This window comes from Oryzias melastigma, linkage group LG6 (assembly GCF_002922805.2).
Source record: "Oryzias melastigma strain HK-1 linkage group LG6, ASM292280v2, whole genome shotgun sequence".
In the NCBI taxonomy this organism is placed as follows: Eukaryota; Metazoa; Chordata; class Actinopteri; order Beloniformes; family Adrianichthyidae; genus Oryzias; species Oryzias melastigma.
Genome location: NC_050517.1, coordinates 10,843,652 through 10,866,006, shown reverse-complemented (window position 1 = coordinate 10,866,006; position 22,355 = coordinate 10,843,652). Strand labels below are relative to the sequence as shown.

General features: G+C 38.1%; 2 protein-coding genes across 2 annotated transcripts; both read right to left on the bottom strand.

The window, feature by feature from the left end:
• Nucleotides 1–3,685: 3,685 nt before the first annotated feature.
• Nucleotides 3,686–9,273, bottom strand: bmt2 (base methyltransferase of 25S rRNA 2 homolog). The gene is made up of 5 exons (XM_024282590.2): nucleotides 8,990–9,273; nucleotides 6,533–6,674; nucleotides 6,321–6,449; nucleotides 5,303–5,417; nucleotides 3,686–5,072 (listed from the first exon to the last, which is right to left on the bottom strand). Exons 1-5 carry the CDS (start codon nucleotides 9,147–9,149, stop codon nucleotides 4,440–4,442), a joined length of 1,179 nt encoding a protein of 392 aa, XP_024138358.1. The 5' UTR covers nucleotides 9,150–9,273; the 3' UTR covers nucleotides 3,686–4,439.
• A 4,646-nt stretch (nucleotides 9,274–13,919) lies between these two features.
• ppp1r3ab (protein phosphatase 1, regulatory subunit 3Ab) lies at nucleotides 13,920–21,420 on the bottom strand. The gene is made up of 4 exons (XM_024280813.2): nucleotides 20,604–21,420; nucleotides 18,130–18,197; nucleotides 17,965–18,056; nucleotides 13,920–17,655 (listed from the first exon to the last, which is right to left on the bottom strand). Exons 1-4 carry the CDS (start codon nucleotides 21,383–21,385, stop codon nucleotides 15,280–15,282), a joined length of 3,318 nt encoding a protein of 1,105 aa, XP_024136581.1. The 5' UTR covers nucleotides 21,386–21,420; the 3' UTR covers nucleotides 13,920–15,279.
• Between the last annotated feature and the right edge of the window lie 935 nt (nucleotides 21,421–22,355).

Below are 22,355 nucleotides of genomic sequence, written 5' to 3'. Positions count from 1 at the left end.
CAGGAAACTCAAGTTTTTGATGAAATCCACAAAAAGATTTTTGCAATATTTGCATTTAATGAGATATAGATAATACAAATTATGATATGTTGGGTGATTTGTTGATTTTTTTGGCCATTACAATGTTTGTTTAAGATGAACTATATTTAGCACCTTATTTAGCCACTGTCTAAAATTTGATCTACACATAATTAACATGGTGTAAAAGACAGTTTTCACATCTGATAAAATGGCAACAGGGTCAAAAGAATGAATAGTTACTTTTGGTGTTCGCATTTAGAACGGCAAAGCTGAAAGCTGTTTGACACAATTTTACATAAATGATAAAATTTAACCTTACCAATTTCAAAAGAAAAATGTACAATATTTATTTAATGAATGTCCTGCCGAAATGTATTTTAATTTCCTGTTTTTGATTGTTCACAAATCTAAATACAAATTTTAATAATTCTCTAATATTTGAGGTTTTATTGAAAATATCAACCTTTCCTTTGAGCAAATATTATTCTAACGGGTTTTATTTTGATGTTACTTGCATGTATTTTAAGTGCGATCGAGCTCAAAAGCTGATAGAAATTCATGTTGGCCACTTTTAATTCCTTCGGCAAAGAAGCACATCGCTGCATTACCCGTATGCATTTTAATCAATGTCCAGGCTAAATTTACTTGTTGTTCTATGGGATATTTTAGGACATTTCTAAAAAAAAAAAATGTACAAACTGTAAAAACAGGAATGGTTTGGTTCAGTGACAATGTTCAGAGCAGCAGTTGAGCACTGTGTTCAAATCACTTTAGACTAGAACTTACTAAGAACTATCAAGAACAGCAGTTTAGTTTAGCTTTTGATGCTTTTTCTAATTTTAGTCAATTTTTTTTTTTTGTGTAAATTTTCCAAAATGTTTTCAGAAGCTTTTAGATTTTCTTGTCTTTTCAGCTTTTAAACTAAGAGCAGCCAAGAGAAAAAAATTAATCTCTGGTGAACATATTGTTTAACATTTTATGGTAATAGTCACTTTCATATTTTTGGCAACAGTTTTCAATTAATTTGATCATTTTCTACCTTTATTTTCCTTAATTTTCCGCAAACGGAACCGTGGCTGAGCAAACTGCGGCTCAGTCACCGCAGTAGATAACATAGTAACATTAATACGTTTGACTTTAATGTCAGACATGCTGAAATTGTCTGACTTTTGCTCTGTTTACAATATGTGAGCATGGAAATTTAGGCAACTTTTAACTGGTCAGAAAAGATCTTGTGCAGCTCCACGCCTCAAAGCCAAAGCTATTGCAAGTGTTAGCCTTAGCACAGATTAAAATAATAAAATCATAATTACCTTCATAATCAAACAACCAGCATTCTCTGAAGTACTCTAAACCTTTGTCAAACTTTAACCGGGTTGTTATTCTCATCAAAGTTTAGAATATTAGCTAAACCTTTTCCCGCCAAAAGTGATCACGGAGGCAGCCATTTTGAAATGAGCAGGGAAAGCCCCTCTACTACCCCTAGTGGAATAATGATGAACAACAGGACAAGAGCAAGTTATAAACCAGGGATTTTTAAGGAAAGTCTGCATCATGCTAATGGAATGGGAGGCTCGGAAATGCGTGTGTCAAATAAAATCTGAATAGTTTTATAGGGTTAGGAGAACAAGTGTTCGGATCCCACCCTCCATTAGGGCAATTTTGGTCCCCAGTCTGATTTCCTTTAAAAACTACATAATGCATATATCTGAAGTTTTATTACGCTACAAAACAAATATGATGCAATTTTCAATTAAAGGAATTAACAATGAATGAATACAGCAAAAAATAAAGTTTTTTTTCTTTTTTAAAGAAACAGAATTGCGAGGAAGTCAACCAGTGTTATACTTCAAAAAGAGGACTCAACATTTCACTTCATGACAAACTTTATTTCCTAAATATAACCCTGTGTAGGGTTCAGACATGTTTAAAGTTGTTTTCTCCTCAGATACATACAAAGAAAGCTTTGGGAACTTCTGCAGCTTGATGAGCAGATCTTAAGTCATAACTCTTTAGTTTCTCGTCTGAAGGAGGTTATGCAACTACTATAATCATGTTGGCTTCTTATTTATTGCAGCACTTTCAACTTTCTTTTTCCAGTGTCCACACTTTCCTCCTGTTGAAGTTTTTCAGAATACATGATCATGATGAAAGCAAAGCAACAATCAAACTCTACAATAAGACAAAATACTAGTAGCTTTACTCATTTGATCATTTTTGTTATTATATTCTACTACAACCAGCAATTTCATACAATACTTAGTAAAAATAAGAAATAACATTGCCTTATGAGTTCAATTAATTCAATGTCTTTTTACCACCATCAGACCTTTTGGTTTCTAGCTGATTTCAAGAAAACAAGCTTTATTAATTGCTCTTCATTCTTGACTCGAAACCCTTTTCTACACAGCACTGGATAGTAAAACAAGCCAACAAAACTTATACATCACATTCATTTATAAGAGGAATACAACCGTTTGCAAAGCACACCTTGTTCTGCATGGATGAAATAGTGAGAATGAAGATAAAACCATGCAAATGGGCCTAAAGATTGGAAGACACATACAAAAAGAAAAAAAATGATATGGAGACTACGTACCATGTTACACCTACAATGTCTTGTTCCCTTAACACAACAGAGGAAAATCCTGTCAAACCGCTCATTTTGTCCCAGGGCAAACAGGACATAGAAATACAAGGCACCTCGATCTGAATGGGATTGTTTTATTGGCCCGTCATCGATTGCAAAACTGTTAAGAAGCGCTAAAAGGATACACTTTGTGGCACCCCCTCCCCTGGATTGGGCAATAAAGTGCAGGCGACAAAAACAATTCACTCCTTCATTCACACCAGCAAACACACTTTCACTTCACCTGGTAGTGTCCTCAGCTGAAACCGTAGCAGTTTTGTCAACTCCAGTCTAACCCGCAGACAGTTTTTTGAATGAGTCCCTATTATAAAACTACAGAGCCCCTAAAGGGACATCAAAGTAAAAAAAATAATAATAATTCTAACAATTGAACTTGTGTATATATATATATATATATATATTTTTTTCTGGTTACTAACTGGTGCACACCAGTTAACAACATTATAAGATTTTTTTTACTTCAATTTTCAGAATAGCATTTTCTAGATTTTTTTTTTTCCCGTTCCTATCTGGTGCACACCAGCTACTATCTGGTGAGCACCAGTTACCAACTAGAATTGTTTTACATTAATTAAAAAAAAAAGGAAAATCAATTACTGTCTGGTATGTACTAGTTAGTAACCAGAAAAAAATTTACTCCAATTAAAAAAAAAAAAAAAAATCGAGTTATATCTGGTGCACACCAGTTACTATCTGGTGAGCATCAGTTAGTAGCCAGAACTAATATGCTTTTACTCAAAAAAAAAAAAAAAAAAAAGTTAGTAACCAGAAAAAAATGTTTGTCCTTCAAATCTTAGAAAAAAATTAAAACATTTAGTTACTATCTGGTATGCATGAGTTAGTAACAATTATTATTTTTTTAACTTAAATATTTTTTTACTTCTATGTCCCTTTAGGTGCTCCGTATAAAAAACTACAGCTTAGTGCACATTTCTTTTTTGATTTTTGTTGTTGAAATCAAAGGACATTGAGGTCGAAATGCCATCAACTCTTAGTGGTGTTTTTTTCTTAAAAAAAAAAAAAAAAGTCAGTATCCGACAAACTTCAATCAGAATGAAGCCAAAAAAGTACCTATTTTACATTTGTACCTTCTTGCACATTAATAAGTAAACAGTTACATTTTCACAAAAGTAAACCAGGGTAACACTTCTTCTACTGTAGGATTCTAAAAATGCTACAAATACTTGTTAAATCTACACAAGTCATTCAGTTCAAACAGCATCGTCACAGATTTCACAGGTTAACACCAACATCTGACTAAAAATATGGAGTATATTTTAAATTAAAAAAGTTTTTTTTTTCGTCTAGGTAAACTAAAAGCACATCAATAGTTTGCAGGAAACCGAGCTGCATGACAGGAGCGACTCCTTTCGTCTCCGCTGACTCTCAGGTTGCTTGTAACACTAGCTTATTCAAATATAGACCGAATGTTGACAAGCTGATTTGGATTGTTTCTAGGAACTGTTTGGGAGATTTGCATTACAAAGGTGAGTTGGGGGGGTCAATTTCCGAATATTAAAAAAAAACCTAGTTATATATGAAAATATATCCATCTTAGTGTCAGTATGTGCATTTGTACTCTTAATGGAGTGTGGATATGAGAAAATAATCTGTAAACTTTTCTCTGTCACACTGTGCAAATTGCATTTTCTTGGGAGAAAAGGGGGAAGGAGGAGAAGAATGCAGCAGGTTTGAATTTGGCAGCGCAGCAGCAGAAGGGGGGGAGACGGTGGAGGAGAGCAGGAGGAGAAGGGGATGCTGGTTCCGTCTAGCTCTGGAGCAGAATGGGGTCTTCCAGCTCTTGAAAGCACGGTACGGAGCTGCTCTGGCTCTCCCCGGAATCGGAATCGTACGGCGTGTCCGGCAGCTCCGTGAAGCTCCACGCCAGCTGGTCGTCCTCAAACTCGGAGCGCGCCTGCGCCGGCATGTCGGCGCAGTCCTCCTCCTCGTTGGAGTTAAAGTCCTGAGGGATGTAGAGCATCTCAGGGTAGTTGCGCGACACCAGATCGCTGCTGGTGGCCAGGGACACCTTCCGGAAGGCGATGAGGTGCATGTGGGAGTACTTGACGTATTTGTAGCGCTTGAAGCCCAGGGACTCCACCGCCACCCTCCAGCTGCGCATCATGAGGGCGTGGCGGTTCTGGTGGGAGGAGTCGGGCGTGATGATGAGCAGGAGGCCGTGCAACTCCAGCAGCTCGTGGGCTTTCTTGCAGCAGATCCAGCGCTGGTACGGGGAGGGGAAGTAGGAGAGGAGCAGGGAGAAAACCACCACGTGGAACAGCTGAGCCGGCAGGGCGTCGATGGGGTTGTGGAGCTGGCGCAGGAAGGCTTCCACCGCGTCCCCCGCCAGCTGCAGAGGCTGCTGGAGCTGAAGGTTGAGGAAGTCACACTTGTAAACACTCTGAAAAGACAAAACAAAAAAATGCGACAATTATTTTCATTTAAAATTCATGAGTTGTGCTTATATACAGAAATGATTTTTGCAGTTTAATTAACCACAATGCTGACACGCATACATGAGTCAGCTTTGCTGCTTTCTAGCATGTGTCACGGAGGCAGGAAACCTCACACCACTTTCACGTGGAAAAAAAAAAAAAAAACAGTCAGCAAAAAACTAAAAAGAGTTCTCACCTCTACTGCAGGCACGATGTCAATTCCAACTGTGAGGAATTCATCAAACTTCAGGAACGGGTTGAAGCAGCTTCCAACATCCAGGAGGCGCATTTTCCCCAGCTGGGAGATTGAACTGAAACACAGGAGAGGTCTGATGAGGAGAAAGAAGCATGAAAAGACGTATATCATAGAAACTACAATAGTGCCATGTTTATCATAGGAGTTATGTTCTATTCACAGACATTATTTTCACACTTTTCTCTTTTCCAATCATCTTTTGATATTTTTTAAATGATTCCCAGTCTTTTAATTATGAGTCATTTTCCAGGACATAGTATCTTGTCACCCAACATATTTTCTACGTCACAAAAAGGGTCTTTTTCCAGCTGCATTTTTTCCTCTGCTCCTGATTCACAACGATTTGAATAAAGAAAAACACAGAAATGCAATTTCAGGTTTAATTTTCTTAATATATGTCCTCTATCATGTGAAAAATCCCACAAAATCATGTTTACAACATGATTTTCATCACAGTGGATCTTCAAATTCTTTTAAAGTCCAAACTTTAGTAGAAAAATAAGTCCAGAATTCTATAATTGAATAGTGCACAGGAGACACGGCCCAGAGGGAATCAAGTGTCAAATCTTTACAGCCAATCATGTCGCAGAACATAATGTGGCGTTAAAGAAAGAAAAGATCTGGAAACTGCAAGGCTGGGAGAGGTGAATTATGGTATTGCAAAGGTTTGTTAGTTCATAAAAAGATCTTTTTGATGAGATGTTTTTAAGCAAAAATGCTGCAGAAATTCAGTTTAGTTTTAAAGCACAAATTCTCAACCAGAATTGATTTAAAATATTTGACAAAAAAAGGCAAAATATTAAATTATTTAAGTTTTTTAAAACATTTTTCATCTTAAAACATTTGTTAATACTTTATTACAATAAAAGGTGACAAATAGATTATATAATCCTCTATACTCCTTTCTTTCAGTTTTCCTACATTTCATTTAAACAGAAGCTGTTTTACCTCAACCTACCTGGGGATGGCGCTGTGTGCTTGGGCATTGACCGACGCTGCAGGCAGGCTCGTAGCCCCCTTGGCACTCTTCTCATCTTTTTCTAAAACTCTTTTCATCCCACCCTGCAGGAAATACTCCTGACAGACGCTGGATGAGACGAAAGCAGACACATTCTTACCAAACGAGTACGATCAAAAGCTGAAGTACGCTAGCGAGGCGCCGGGGGTCACCTGCGACACCACTCGATGCGGTTCTCTCCTTCACAGTTTTTGGTCCAGTGGTTATCAGCGAGATTCTTCATGGCCAAGGCGTACTCGCTCAGCATCTGCTCGTCCTCACAGTGCTCACGCCAGATCTTTTCAAAGTCGCCCACTGAAAAAAGACGACTACTTCAGACAGATTTCCTGGCTTTACAAAGACTTCAAAAATATGCTGATGTTGCAGAACAGCCAAATCCTACAGCGCTTTTTGAGTAGTCACCAAAATAATGAACCCACTTGCCAGCTTTGGTCATCAGTTTAAACCTTGAAACATGATTTCACTTCCTAGAAAAGCTGCTGATAAGCCTCGCCACAGCTGCCAGTACTTCGATGCTTCAACACAGCGCATATCGCTGCAAAAAGCACAAAGGTGGTACTGTTCTTCTTCTTCTACATTAAAAAAAAAATAAAAATCCACCTCGCAGCAACAATAATATCCCACACAAACTTCTCCTCCAAACAGCTCAGCAGCACACAGCCTGTGGCATAAAGCAAACAAGTTGATAAGAGAGAAATCTCATGACTAGAAGAGAAAAACAAAACTCATCTGATTTGCAGAAATGAGAAGCTGACGAGTCGATTGGTGGTAAACAGCGGTGCTCTGGAAGCATGACCACGCGATTCAATGCCAAGCCCTCCAGATCATGCTTTACTTATTAACCAATCATGAGGTCTGTTGGGATTCCTGCAGTCTTCAAAACAACCACTTTCCACTTCTTTGAGGTTCATTTTAAGATTATAATCCAACACACCGATAAAGGAGTACATAAAACTTTGGTTTAGTTCCATTCTAGAACATCAGTAGGGCTTTTATCGCTGAGGGCTTTAACCGTTTCTATACTGCTGAGGTGTTTGCTACATTTTTTCTAGTCCTTGTTTTGCAAAAAAAAAGTCAGGAATTTGTGTTGGAAATATCTTATTTTTGTAGTTTTTAAACTTGAAAACTAAAAATAATCCTGCAAGGAAAACCAATTACATGATTAAAATAAGACCTTATTAATTCAAAACAAGGGGAAAAAAATACAAAAACATTTTCTTTTTTGTTTTCCTTTTTGTGCTATTTACCCATAATTCCCTTAGGAAGATGATTTGTTTGATTTTAAAGATGAATAAAAGCTCAAAGCACCAAGGTACATGCTGAAGATTACAATAATAATCACACTGTGCTCAGAAGTCACGCACAGAATAAAGTTCTGCATCAGTGCTGTAAAATTAATCTGATTTCTTCTCAAACTGCTGATGATAGTGAACTTATGCAATCATCAGTCAGTGCTGCCATGCTGCAAGAGGGTTTTTCCAAACTTCCCATTTTGCACAAACATGACTAGAAAAAAAAAAATCACTGCAGCAGACAAACATGCACAAAGGAAACCAAAGCATTTGCACCTTTTAGGATATCATCTTGATCTGTTGGTTTCAATCACTCATACATTCAGTGTGGTACTAAAATGTCCGTGAGGATTAGTACGGTCCTTTCCTGACAATCTGATGGATAATATTGTCCCTGCTGAATATTTGCTTATCAAAAGTGACACGCATATACCAGTCCAAATATAAAATACGGGTATAACTCATAAAAAAGAAAAACACATCAATCATTCCTCTAAGAAAAGAAATGAAGAACCAAAACTTACATCTGCCATGCCTCTGAAAGTGCCGATTTACCTAACCTAAACATAGCATGCACTATAAATACAATAACTCAAAAAAGTGAACTAATATCATGTAGCATTAGCTAAAATACTGATTAAACTTAAAGTAGCAAAAGAAATAAATTATTCAATAATTGCGAACTGTGTAGTTGTGTCACTCACCTTCCATATGTGAGAATAACAGGAGATAAGTCTTGAGTTTGAAACAAAGACACCCTACCTGATCTCCCATAATTCATTGCTCATATCAATCAATGACGTTTAAAAACCTTTGGATACTTTTTAAATTAGATTCAATGTTAAATATCTAAACAGGTGTTTAGAATTTAATTAAAACTGACATTAATATAAAATGGTAAAATATTTATTTATTGCAGACTTAAAAACAAATACTCTATTATAAGGTAATCTGATAGTCTACCTGTTTTATTGGCTTCGGGGAGGCAATAGAAAGTTATTCATTGTCAACAGATAAAGCTCAGTAATTTTTATCATTAGTAGAACTGTTAAAATGTGTGTGGGAAATAAAAAAAAATCGTGTTTATATTAGAATAGACACATTAAATACAGTCCAATGCCATCTTTAAGAATTTTTTTGCTAAAAGCCTAAAGTGCTAGCTAGCACACAAATAGAGCGCTAGCAAAGAAATTAGCCAACAAAGAGCTTTTTTATTTTATTAAAAATATTGTAACTGTTAAGGGAGTCTGTGTGAGGAGATTCGGTGTTAGCCACAGGGCTGCAGAGCCACAGAAGGGCCCAAAACAAGCTGCTTACCCTCTTTGTATTTTCTGCGCAGTTTCCTGTGGACGTTTTTGACCAGCCCCGACAGCTTCTCTTGCTCCTGCTTGCACGGCGCTTCATGCGGAATCAGCACGTAGGATCTCTCCGGGTGGCTCTCCGTCTCCCCCGTCTCTACGTTGTCCCTGGGGTTCATTGCTCCGCAGCACCGACGACGCCTCCGCTAACCGCTTCTCCTTTTCCAAACTGCAACCCGACCGGCCACACGCCACCAGGCAACAACGCGCGAGGCGATTGGTCGACTTTGACACACATTCTCGGGAACTGACAGCCTCTCGTCCAATCACAGCCCGAGATGGGCCTCCTCGCTCAGCTGCATGCTACCGTGAGGCATTTACGTGAACTCGTAAATTCTGCTATTTTCAATGCAGTCATAAATTAAGTAGAAAATGAAAAAACAATACTAAAGATATAAAATTGAATTTAAAAATAGTTTTGTCTTTTGATTTTTTAGTACATTTGTGCTGATTATGCAGACAACGTAGCAACGTTTCACTTTGGACTAAAAATCCAAATCAAGAGTTTAACTTTTAATTCACTGTAGTGTAATCTACCACAACCATAAAATGCAACCCAGACATGTAGAGGCATATCTGGGATTCAGTAACACAGACCTTCACTGCTACTGTATGTGGGGTCACCTGAGGACCAACCATGAAAATACGTTTTTTTAAGTGACTGTATGGGATGATGATGTTCTAGATTAGGGGTTTGCAACCTTCAACTCTTTCAGAGCCATTCGAGTTGATTTCTTACTAACTGCAACCTAGTAGGAGCCACAAAATCTTCCTTCACCCTTTAAAAAAACAAGAAACTGATTTGCATTTAGGCCATTGCTACAACTATGATAAACATAAATGCACTGGTGTTTATTTTGCATGAATAAAGCACAAACATAAAAAACCCCAGCCCTTTTAAACTTTAGACAGAAGTTCCTTTCAAAATAAAAGACACCCTCTCACATATGATTATCTCAACGCAGCAAAAGTCGTAGTATTAGCATGGAATAAATAAAAAAAAAAATTGTTTTCACAGTTGTTTGTGCATCTCTATCAGAAATGTAAATATAACAAACCAAAAATGAAATTCAATCTAATTAAGTGATGCTGCCAAATTTTTCAAACACACTTAAAATTCCTTAATTTATTTTTTAGAAAATAGAAAATTTGCTTACTAATCCGTGTGTGCCTTAATACCAGTTGTATTATTGATGCCTATTGATTGTTTTGTGGTACTTTTTGATTTTTCTTTAATAAAAGTGCCATAATGGAGGGGTAAAAGAGCCACATGCAGGTTGCAGATCCCTGCTATAGATTGATATGGTAAGATTTTTAAAGGGAAATGATTAATGACAGTTTTTTTTTCAAAGAGAATATTGCCAGAAATCATTCAGTGATACACTAATACCCAAAAGTTAATAAACACAAAAATAAAAGAAAAAAAGGTTTAAATCCTGGACTGTGATCTATTCTTTTTTTCATTTTAGCCGAACCTTTAGCAAAAAGTAAACTGTTCAGTTGTACTACTGACATACTCAGTCAGTCTATGCTAAAAGTGAAGCAGTATAGTAATAGCTGAAGTTTATCTTTTATTTATTTTCAATTGGAAATTTGAAATGTTCCAATTTGGTGAGGAGAAGTATACTTAAATAAATTCAAGTGTATTACTTTTTCTAAGGAAAAAGTCAGTTTAATTGAAATGGTGTTTAGAGCGCCACCCTATGGTCTTGAAGCAAGTTTCATGCGTTCAAAACTTTTGATTGATGCACATTTCATCAAATCTGCGTCAAATGTTGACAGTTTAAACACAGGTATTGTTCTTGACTTGAAGTTTATGTTTCATCTGAAGGAAAGAGACATAGCGTTCAGGCATCTGTTCAGACTGCAGGCATGCATTCCTGTAAACCTCTGACATTTTGAGAGCGCTCCTCTCTCCCAGAATATCTCACAGCATGTGATGACCGCAGTGCTGTTTATGTAACTGCAGTAATCCATTGTAAATGAACTGTCATGCTGCCTGGGAAAAGGTAATCATAACATCAGGATCAGCGTAACTTCACTTCAAAACAAACAAAAGCAAAAAGATTAACCCTACAATAATCCCCACTTTTTTCATCCATTCAGATTTCTTTTTCACTTTGACTTATAATTCTCAAGGTGTAGCTACGAGGGACTAACAATATATCAGGTTTTTATGGTCATTGTGTAATAAATTTGATCAAATTCCTATATTTTTAGTCAGATATTTATTAAAATTTACAAAAACACTTTGAGTACACTTGATTTATTACCGCACTCAGCCAGCAATATAGTCATAAACAGCTTGGATGTCTGTCAATGTTTCTGTGCGGACAGATTGATGGCTGCGTTTCAAGGAGCTGTTAAACACTGTAATAATGAGAAGGTGTGCAAGATTCCTCCAAAGTGCCAAGAAAGACAGCCAAAAAGGATCCCAACCATACAGTTAACAATGATGAATTACTTATTTCCTAATGTGATTCATTACAGATGTGGCCCCAACAACTATAAGTTAGACAGCAGTTCTTTAAAATGAAAACAAAGTTATAAAAGCTGGTTAAACGCACTTTAAAATACACCATTTGTTTTTAGAACACTTAAAGGAGCCAACGAATCCTCAGTTTACTGTGATTTAATTAAAAGTTTCATTTTATTTTCATGGAGTGGATCATTATTATTTAATGCAAAACATGTTGATCAATGAAAATTTGTTGAAAATTAGCAATTTGAATGATTTATTGCTTTGATTGAAATGAAATAGGCTCCTAACAATATATACTTTTGCCAACTGCAGTTCAGATATGATACCATTCTTAGTAAAACAAATTGTCATTACTCATTTAATGGGTCAGCTGGATGTCTATCATATTTTAAAACATTGAGACAGGATTCTTGTGAAGATCAAAATAGTCAGTATTTTAAACTAGAAATTTAATTGAAAGTGAAAAATCACAATGTCCAGCTTCTATTTCCTGATTATACTTAAGAAAAAAGTGTGTTTTAGTTTGTAGCTTTAAAAATACTTTATTGGTGGTGACAGTTGTACGCATTAAAACTTTGACATAAACATATTAGCTTTAAAAAAACGTTCACTTTAATTTAAGTAAAACTTAAATATTGAACTCAAAGTTCTAAAAGTCAAATTCTCATGTAATGTATTCTAATTGAAGTGTTATTTTAGATCTAAACCTATAAAATGCCATTTGTTATAAAGAAAGAAATGTAAGCCTTCATGATTAATTAAGTAGGTTTGCCTTTTTTACTTTGTCTGAATTGGTTTAGTTCCTCTTGATCTGGTTCTGTTTACATTTGTTTGACTTTCTGATTCACTTGAGATATCCTGATAAATAAGTAAATAAATAAACAAATACTTATTGAGTAATAAACATCTCCTAAAAGACCAGAGGCAGGAAGAGTATAAAACAATGTTACTCAAGTAAAAGTAGCATTACTTGAAAAACGTGGAACCTCAAGTAAAAACATAGTCACCAAAATAATTAATTGAGTAAAAGTAAAAATGACAAACATGTTCAGCTTGAATCGACAGGATTTATATATTAAAACTTTTAGAAGCTGACTTCCTCTTGTTTACTGTCTTTTAACCAACAAATAAAAAGCTAAAAACAGGTGATATGCAACAATTAAACTTTTTTTGTCATCACAAACAAGATTTTTGTCTCTGAGATTTCCACATTCCAACTACAGTCGTGAAAAAATAAGGACACCCTATGAAAGTCTGTATATTTTCCCACATACTTCAATACTTACACATTTAATATCAATGTAAACATCACTGAGGGATTATAGTGATATAACTTGACATTAACATTTTGCATAAACCTATTAAAACATGCATATGAAATAGTTTCAAAAGAATGTAACTTCTGCTTATAATTAAGTTTAGACATTGCACACTTAAGACACATTTAAGCGACTGGTTGATACTACAAAAGTGTCTCAATAAAATGATTTCAGGAGCAAATATAGCAAATAGGAGCCAGGAAATCCAAACTTTAACCTCCATTAAAATCTGAATTTTTGTTCAGATATTTTTCCTGAGTAGAACAAAAGTAATGTTTCTTTTTTCTAATTTTTTTTTTACAATAAAATTGGACATTTTTAAGAGAGAGATGATTATTTACTGAAGGTCTCCTCAGTAAATAATCTCTTGTATTGCTAGTGTTTGTTGCAGGCAGACCGATTTGTTCAGTGGAATTTAAAATGAATTATTTCACACTTTACTACCTTTTAAATTATGTATCTGTTACTGTTAATACCAGTGTTTCACTGATGCCACAGACAGCGTATACCCATAGTAAATGGTAAAAAAGTAAAAATAAAGAAAAGGAACTGTGTAGTTACAGTAGTTGAGTCAGAGTACAGGTTTATTATCATCAATCTACTGAAGTAAGAAAACATATGGTCCCAAAAAACACTCTAAAAAAGCGCTTTTTAACTAAAGTTACTTAAGTAAATGTAACCTGTTATTACCCACCTCTATGGACGTCCTCAAAAATCCTTTGAAATCACTTATAAAAGCACCTGTTAGAAGTACAAATGTCTTAGATTACTCTTAATGTATCTGGAATTGAATTTAGTTGATTTTATTCTAATATAATTTAATTATTAGACGTCCTATTCTTTTTCAGCTCAATTTTATGTATATAGGCCAATTACACAACACAGAGGTCTCAGTGGGTTTTACACCGGCAATTGCCCAAAAACATTTATATATATATATATATATATATATTTTACATTTTTTAATGTTTTTGTTGCCAACAACATCAGAAAGCTTTATTTCACCTCTTACACAGAACAGATCTCTTTATCTGGATGTTGGTGAGGTTTGAGGCACAAGAGAACACAAACAGAGGCCCCTGACAACAGAATATACACGCTTCCTTTGAGAATATATAGTTTATTTCATTATGTGTCACAAACAATATGTAATGCCCATTTTCATTTACGTACAGTGCACAATCTTCCAACAGCTATGACATAAACATGTCTTGTTTCCCTCTTCATCGTTAGCTTTCTTTGCTTTTTGAGACCGCAACAAGGTCTATGTTTTATTTTTCTCTATTTCTTCTTCATGTCTTTTTCTTTCAAGTTTTAAGGAACATCATATCCCAGCAGTCATGGGGCCAAAAAGGTTAAACATCTGTGATTTAGAATCCCAACATTAGGGACAGGAAAGTAGCTAAAACTCTAAAGACCCTCTCTAAAGGAAATGGTGTTTTTACCAGATGCAAACGAGAAATTAGCTGGCTGTGAATATAGAACAAGAGTTCCATTGGGTTCAAATGACAAAACCTGGAAATGTGTTTAAACCCAAGATGCAGGAAAGTGGTGGCAAAAACGTAAACATTTAATAAATGAACTAAAATGCTAAATGCTATTAATAATTCCAACATTCTGGGGATGAAAGTTTAAGGAAGTCCATTTTTAAAGTATTGCAATTTGGATTAAACTTGATTTATGTTGATTCTGTCTGCAGCACATTGCAAACTAAAGAGTCTCCAGTGTTTTAATGGCTTTAGATGTCTTCTAAGTCTATTATAAAGTGAATGAACCCATGTCGACAGTAATTAGCTTACTTATAAAAAATAACAATTCTATCACTTTTACCTACACAGGTCTTATAGCTATCAGTATCAGTACTTTATTTTCAAATTTCACTTAATTTTCATATTGATTAAAAGTGTTTCTTTGTTGCCCTTTTCTAATTTTGAGCACCTCAAAATCCTGTGCACGTCCTTGTGTAGACCGCTGGCGTGCCTCTAGCTCACCACGTTTGCAGTTCCACTGCAGACCAGGTCTTGCTTTTGTTTGCAGGCATGTTCAATATAAACTAGTGATCAAAAGAGAACACAGGAACCCGAATGCTTACGAACGTTGGAAACGTTAGCTTAAATGAGCGCTTTCTAATGTCTTATCACTTTCTGCCAATCAACAGTTGGCTACAGCGGCTCCGCCCCAATGGACCTACGACAAAGCTTAAACTAGCAGGAGAGAGTGTAAACAGATGTTGACGGGGAGTGGAGGCGGGCTTACTTACTGACAGCAATCTCACCTACAACTCACAAGCAAATTTCTAATTTCTACTGCCGCTCTGCAGAAACTAAGTCTAAGAAAAAAAAACAAGTTTTTGGATTTTGTCTAGATCTGATCTTAATTAACGCTAACCAGTATGCGTTAAACATTGTTTTAGCTAAACTGTGACAGTTTTTGTTGCTCTCGCTCTTCTCACTTGTTGCTTTGAGACACTTGTTTCTCTCCTTGACACCACAGCCAAACCACAGACATCAGATAGAGCCCAAAACAGGCCAGAAAATCATACCGGTTTGCCACAGCCAGAAACACCACCAGCAAGGTGACGTAGAACAATGATTTTGAAATGCTGCTCCAGGACATCCACCACGTAACCTTTTGGCAGTTGTCCTCAGGAGTTGGATTCTCCTGAGTGCGGCTGACGTGCTGCTCTTCATCTACAGATTCACAGATGGGGGGTAGGACGGGGGATGGGGGTCTGGCTCTGCTTGCGGAAGGCCTTTTGCCCGGCGGGAAGCCTGCTTCTTTGACTTTGTCTTTACCTGCTTGTGCTGTTGCTCCCGCAGCTCTGAGGCGGTACATGTACAGCTCCACCTCGTCGTCTGAGTCGGACTCTGCCGAGCTGCTGTCCTGACTTGCTAGATCCCTGCTGCGCTCAGATGCTAACGTGGACGTCTCTTCACTCGGACAGCTCTGTCGGAAATCTTTAGCACAATGGAAGCCGTCTTTCTTGTCGTCAGATTGAGGGCATTCGTTTTCAGACAGACCCTCTTCCTCCATGTCTCCTATAACATCTGGATCCTTTACCTCTTCTCTGCTCTTTGTGTTTGCATCCATATTTTCTATTTCTCCACTGTAATCCGCCAAACTCTCTGGTGTGCAATATGAACTCTTCTCCTCCTTGTTGATGTTTTCTAACTTTTCCTCTCCCTCCCACTCCAAACCTCCTTCAGATTCACGGTTTTGCTCTGTCTCTTTCATTTCTTCCTCACTTTGGTTAACTGGCTCATCAAAAACTAAATCTTTTTCTTCTGCAATTTTTTCCCCAACAAAATGTTCTGTTATTACAACCTGGACTGGCTCTGAGTCGGTGCATTCTTCGTTTGGTTCCCACGCTGCCTCATCGTTCTGTGCTTGTATTTCTGCAGCTATCAGTTCTTCCAGAAAAACCTCTATTTTATCTGTCTTCATTCCTCTGCAGTCCTCCGCGTTTAAATCAATCAGCTTTTCATTTGTTAACATGTTGCTTTCCTCCTCCTCAACCATCATTTCCCAGTTTTTCACCATTTTCATTTCTGCTAAACAGAAAGTTCCATCATTTTTTGACATATCTTTCATCCCATTGTGGTCCTTTTCTTCTAGAGTTTCTCTAAATGCATCCATGTCTATAGAATCATTATTTTCTTGATTTTCCATGGACCCGGCTACTTCACTAATTATATTTATTACTACAGAGTGTTGGGTTTCGTCTTTACTGGAACTCTCTGTTTCTATTATGTTCAAATTGTTAAGAACTGTTTCTGGTCTTGAAATGAGGCTATTTGTGTTGGTTTTAACGACTGCTTGATCCCTGTTTTCAGACTCTAAGTCATTTTCCGCTGCTAACCGTTCTTCTTTTGTTACAAACGTGCTGGTTTTATTCTTTATTTTTGCAGAGTCATTGTTCTGCGTCACCTCAGCCGGGTCACAGCTGCTCTGCTGGTCTGCATCGTCACCAGAGCGCCCCGACTCCCTCAGAAGAGATTTGGGATCAGCTCGTGTTTCAATCTTTGCATTTCTGTCAGCAACATTAACTGCAACGTGCAAACAAGCTCGCTCTGCTGGCAGCGGTCCATCAGAGGCTCTGCTGAGGTCACGGGTCAGATCATCTTCCTGCGCCTCTCCCCGGAGACCGTCACTATCTTTATCCCTCGTCTTTGTCTGGGAACTCAACAAGTCGGAGTCAAAAGAACCGCATACTCCGTCAAGACCTTCTAGCATGTCTGCTAAAGCGGGCCGCGGACTTTGAGTCTGTTCTGACTGGGCTGGACTCTGCACTGCATCTATGCAATCCTGTTCTCTAGAGTCTACAGTTTGTTTGCAGACAATAGGCATCTTCTCAGAGAGATCCACTCTCGTTTTGGTTTGTTTTTCCACATCAGCTGCACTCGGAATGTCAGCGTCTAACCTGCCAAACACCTGCTGATATAGAGGAGCCACCACGGTGGTGAACGTGAAGCTTTCTCTGCTACTCTCTTGATCCTGACAGCTTCTGATGATTTGCTTTTCTGTAGCCGGATCTTTGGGTGGATGCAGTGTGCTCTCCTGGTCCCCTCCTGATGACGGGCGTTTGGACGACTCAACCTCCTTGTTAGCTACAAAGCCTTGTTCTCCATTGAGAACAGCTCCACCGAGTGTTCCAAAATCTTCAAAGACAAACTTTCCTGCTCGAGGTTCCTGTTTTGTTTCTGGGTGTGCTTTGTGTCCATCAGTATCATCAGTATCATTCCTTTGAGCAAAGTAGTTCCTCACCTGGTCCATGCGTTCGGCCTTCCTGCGCCTCCGTTGGGTTCTGTTTTGCCTGTCCTCCATCTGTCCATCAACAGGGATACAGTCATTTCAGAAGGCTCAGTCATGTAACAACAGGAAAAAGGAATGAGGTGATATTTAAAGCTGCTCGTCAAATAGTAACACGCCTGAATGCTTATGGTGCAGACGTGACAAAACACAAGGCACCTAGGGAGTGCAAACAGCAGGTTGTCAGTACATTGTTCCACTCTGGTGGCACTTGTCCTTCGATCACATAGAGTTGAGTCACGATGAGTTTCCGTTGGAGGTAATGACATATTTAGCTCGTACAAAAAGGTCAGTGGATGGGTTTGAAGTTTTCTGATCACTCACCAGTAATTTCTGTTTCTCTTCTGCTGATGGACCCACTTTGCCTTCAGATTTGTTGCTAGCTTTCCTTCTGTCCAGTTTATGGGAGGACTTTTCTGGACAAACAAGAACAAAAGCTGCTATTGTATGTTATCGCTTTTGATAAAAATTCTGCAAACAGCCATTCACCTGATGTTGCTGTGTCCTGCGATGGAGCTTGTTTTGATGAAATGTTTTCCACAGTGGAGAGGCTCTGACTGTGAAATGGTTCAAATCCACATCAGTCAGACCTTATAAGTGTGTTCTTCTAAAATTAATATGTGTAAATCTTTTAGGGATGCCACAATTCTGGATCAGAAACCAAACCGTGTTACACTATTGAACTGAATTGTGGGGAAAGGGAATTGTTGCATCTCTGCTGCATACCAGTCTGTTGACAGTAGCTGTGTTTCCATTCGCATTTCCAAGTCATCACATTTTGTCGAATGGTTAAGGATCCCACTGCGTCAAAAATTGATGTTTTGGTTGTCCTCAACTCATTGTTTTTTTTTTTTTGTTTGTTTGTTTTATTACAATTAAATCAAGGCTCCCCAACCTCTGGCATTGGTCCAGTACTGGAACGGGGACAGCACCAGCATCCTAACTCTAGCCTTAACCTGGTATCAAACACATATTGGTACTGGTTCTGGATGCGGTACCAGACACTGACCAGGCTAGGATACAGGTATCAGTTTGGTAGGTACCGGACACAGGTATCGGAGATTTAGTCCGCATCCCGTACCACGTCCGACAAAATGACCGGACCTCTAATTTAATTGAACAGCCAGCATGTCAAAAAATGGCGAGTTTGGGACACCCAAAATGTCAAAAAGTGGTGCGGAGGGATTCTCAACTATCCATCAATATGTGACGACTTGGGAATGAGTGTTTCCATTGTGCGCAAAACTTTTAAAAATTCTAGAAATGCTGAAAAAACACAATTTCTCAATTACACTGTTTCCATTGAATCATATTTATAAATAAACACAAACCAAAGTCAAGCACAGTTATTTAAAAACATGGCACCAGATGTGAACAAACGTTCTTCTCAATAAATGCAAGTTTTTTTCCAAATTGTTGTGTTTTTATTAGGGAAATTTATTATCGCAAATCCAATTTGTGCAATTTCATAGTCAGTGGAAACACAGCTATTGAAAGGGTCAAAGTGACACATGTTCTTTAAGAAGAATGTATGAAATGGTAAACGGCGGATACTTGTTTAGCGCTTTTATTCCTTCCTTTAAGGCCCAAGACGCTTTACAGTCACAGTCACACACTGGTGGTGGCTCTGCTGCCAAACACTGGAGCCAACCATCCACCAGAGGCAATGTGAGGTTCAGTGTCTTGCCCAAGGACACTTCAACACATGAGCAGGCAAGGTGGGATTTGAACCTGCAATCTTCCAATCAGGAGTCGACCACCCTACTGCTGCACCACATTATATTAGGCTTAGCATGATCCAACTGAAACTTTTTTGCCATTTTTATCTATTTATTAGAACAAAAACAAAACCCAATAAGAATTTCTTTTAGAATTTTCATTTTTTTGTTGCTTTGTAATATTTTGATACAAAACAGTGACCCAAAAACCAAGTCGTGTTATAAATGAATTGTTGCATCCCTAGAATCCTCGAAGTATCACCACAGTGGAAAAAGGCAACAACAGATTGTCACTCAAAAAGGATCAAGCTTCACTGTAAATTAGGTTTATTGGCAAAATGAAACAATGTAAACCACTGAGAAATATCAACAAATAAAGCTGTTTTATTACTTTCATTTCTACATTTAAGGACCAATTGAGCCCTAGTTTATTTTGTTCTGCAGAAGAAAACATTCAGGTTTTATTGCATGTATTAGATAATTAGGAAAGGGTGCGAAGTTTGCGAGTACAAAGTAGAAAATAGTGGCAGAAAGAGGAGGTCATCATTGGTTGCCAATGAATACTTGAGGAGAAAAACGCTCAACTGAAAGCTGAAAAGAGTAAGACATTGAGGTTTGCACATGAGCCTCAGAGGCTAATGGACTGAAAAAAACAATGAATAAAATGCAGGAGTTTGAAGATTCTGCTCTGTAAAGTGGTTGTGGATCAGTGGTTTGTCCAAAGGTGGAACACTCGCTTTCTGCCTATACAACCTGGTTGGTGACTCTATGGAGAGTTTAAACTGGCATCAATATCTAGACTGTAGAAGGTGAGATTATTTTTCATGACGAATCAAGAAATCCTATTGGAGAAAAGGTTGTGTTGTCTGTGAAGAGGATGATGCTTAGGCGTCACTGGACCTTCCAACAGGGCGGTGATCCCAGGAACACCTGAAAATCCACCAGAGCTTGGTTTCAGAGGAAGATTGTAGAGTGACTACTTGACTTGGCTCAAACTAAGGCAGCAGTTGCAGCTCAAATAGCCACGAATTTCCATACTGTTGTCTAGAAATGTGTCACGTATTGAGATCATAGCTAGTTTTGAAACGTTTGAAATTGTTTTATTGTTACTTAAATAACTAAAAGTTTCATTTTGCCAGTAAAACCAAATTGAAAGTGGATTTACTCAACTACATTGATATTTTCACATACTCAAAAGATTAAAAACCTTCTAGACTTTTGCAGAAACAGTTGTGATCTCCTCACCTGATGTTCTTCAAGCAGCTTTTCACGCTCAGATTTTCCTTCTGCTGTGTGTCAGTGTCCTCTCTGATCCTTCGGTGACAGAGCAGTACGTAGTTTTTGCCGTTGTTGTTAGCCCAGAATGTCCCTTCCGGAGTTTCATACCGCAGGCAAAACTCTACTCTGGCCCCCTGTTCCCGGAACCAAGGTACCAAGGTGAGCCTAAAGGAGAAGCAGTCCGTCCCCCCATCGCTGGAGCCGGGGATGTACTCTGCCAGGAGGTCAAAGTGTGTGGCCCATTGGTCCAAAGTTGTTCTGATGAAAACCGCCTTACTGTAGGAGACGTTGAGGACACGGATCACTCCTTTCAAGATTGTGGTCCCTGGAAGAAAGTCGATTGTTTCCAGCTCTATTTTCTGCTGCAGCACTTTGGCAAACACCTCTTCAGATGACAGCATGAGGGAGAAAGTTAGAGGCGAGAGGTAGTACTCCTCTCCATCTATGCCTGTGGCTCCAGGAGCGTCTTGTCCTGGCAGTTTGGGCACCTCCCACGTATCAAACTCCTTCACCTCCACCAGGTTGAGGCCTTTGGCATCAGCGAAGGAGACTCTCCTGGAGCCGCACAGAGGAACATCCGCCTCCAAGTCTTCATCAGTGATGGAGCTCTTTCTTCGAGGCAGAGGGGAGCGTTTGGGCCTGATGGCGATGAAGTCCTCCTCGTCTTCATCCACGTCCAAGATGTTGAAGCCCGGGACTCCCAGGAGGTTGCGGGCCTGAGGAGGTCTTAGTCGTCCCACACACTCCATGCTGCTCTCTGAAAGAGTCAGTGGGAATGTTCAGTGCCTCTACTTCTGGCAACTGACATTCAACATGCTCTGACTTAACAGATGGAGTCCAGTTACAGATGACATTGTTGCAAGGGCCAACACTATAAATAGGTCAGCAGGAACATACACTACGTACAGTAATCTAAGCCTAAAACACGAGACAGCTGTTTTGATAGGAGCTAAAACACGTCTTGACACCATTCTGGGGTTTCTTGAGGATTTTCGTGGACATCCTTCTTCTATAAACGTCTTAACTGCCCTCAAGAGATTGTTTCCATCTCTGGTCAGTAATGACCCACAGGAGGATCACAACAGAACAAATGTTCATTCCATGTGTTGTCTTTTTTCTTGTGGTGCGTAAGCTGAAAGCGTGGGATTGAAACACACGTTACACAAACTGTTGTACATGTTGAGTCTTAGATTCATCCATACCAGATGTTTCTGTTTTGTATCTACTTATATCATTACAAAGAACTCCAATTTTGTTACATGATGTGTAATATGCAATAATGATGAATACAATAGTGTAAATAACATGTTTTGGTTTTTACTGTTAAAAGAACAAACCATTGTCAACAAGGAAGTCAAAGATCTTTAATGTCTTTTTTTAGACAACATGACAATATGACAGGGAAGCAGCCTACATCCATGGAAGCCAAACAACAAAAAGGGTTCTCCATCTAGAAAAGGGATCCTCTTTTACAGGTGGTTAGCTCCACCCCTTTACCAAGACCAACCCAAGACGTTCACATATATTTTACCTGGAACAAGTTTACTAAAAACAAAAAATGTTCACTTCTATCAAGAAATAAACATTATTACTCAGTCATGATATTTGTCAGGATAAACATTCTGATGACCAATCTGTTTTTAACATATTCTTGCTAATCCTACTTTATTTTTATTACATATTTTTTTTTGTATTTCAGGTTATTCAGTTATAAACTGT

What these genes read in the sequence shown, in the direction of transcription:
- bmt2 (XM_024282590.2), bottom strand. Translation starts at nt 9,149, where the DNA reads ATGAACCCCAGGGACAACGTAGAGACGGGGGAGACGGAGAGCCACCCG. An exon ending in CGCATCGAGTGGTGTCGCAG is followed by an intron (nt 6,450 to 6,532) that starts GTGACCCCCGGC and finishes CGTCTCATCCAG; the next exon opens with CGTCTGTCAGGAGTATTTCC. An exon ending in GCACACAGCGCCATCCCCAG is followed by an intron (nt 5,418 to 6,320) that starts GTAGGTTGAGGT and finishes CCTGTGTTTCAG; the next exon opens with TTCAATCTCCCAGCTGGGGA.
- ppp1r3ab (XM_024280813.2), bottom strand. Translation starts at nt 21,385, where the DNA reads ATGGAGTGTGTGGGACGACTAAGACCTCCTCAGGCCCGCAACCTCCTG. An exon ending in AGCTGCTTGAAGAACATCAG is followed by an intron (nt 18,198 to 20,603) that starts GTGAGGAGATCA and finishes ACCATTTCACAG; the next exon opens with TCAGAGCCTCTCCACTGTGG. An exon ending in GCAGGACACAGCAACATCAG is followed by an intron (nt 18,057 to 18,129) that starts GTGAATGGCTGT and finishes TTGTTTGTCCAG; the next exon opens with AAAAGTCCTCCCATAAACTG.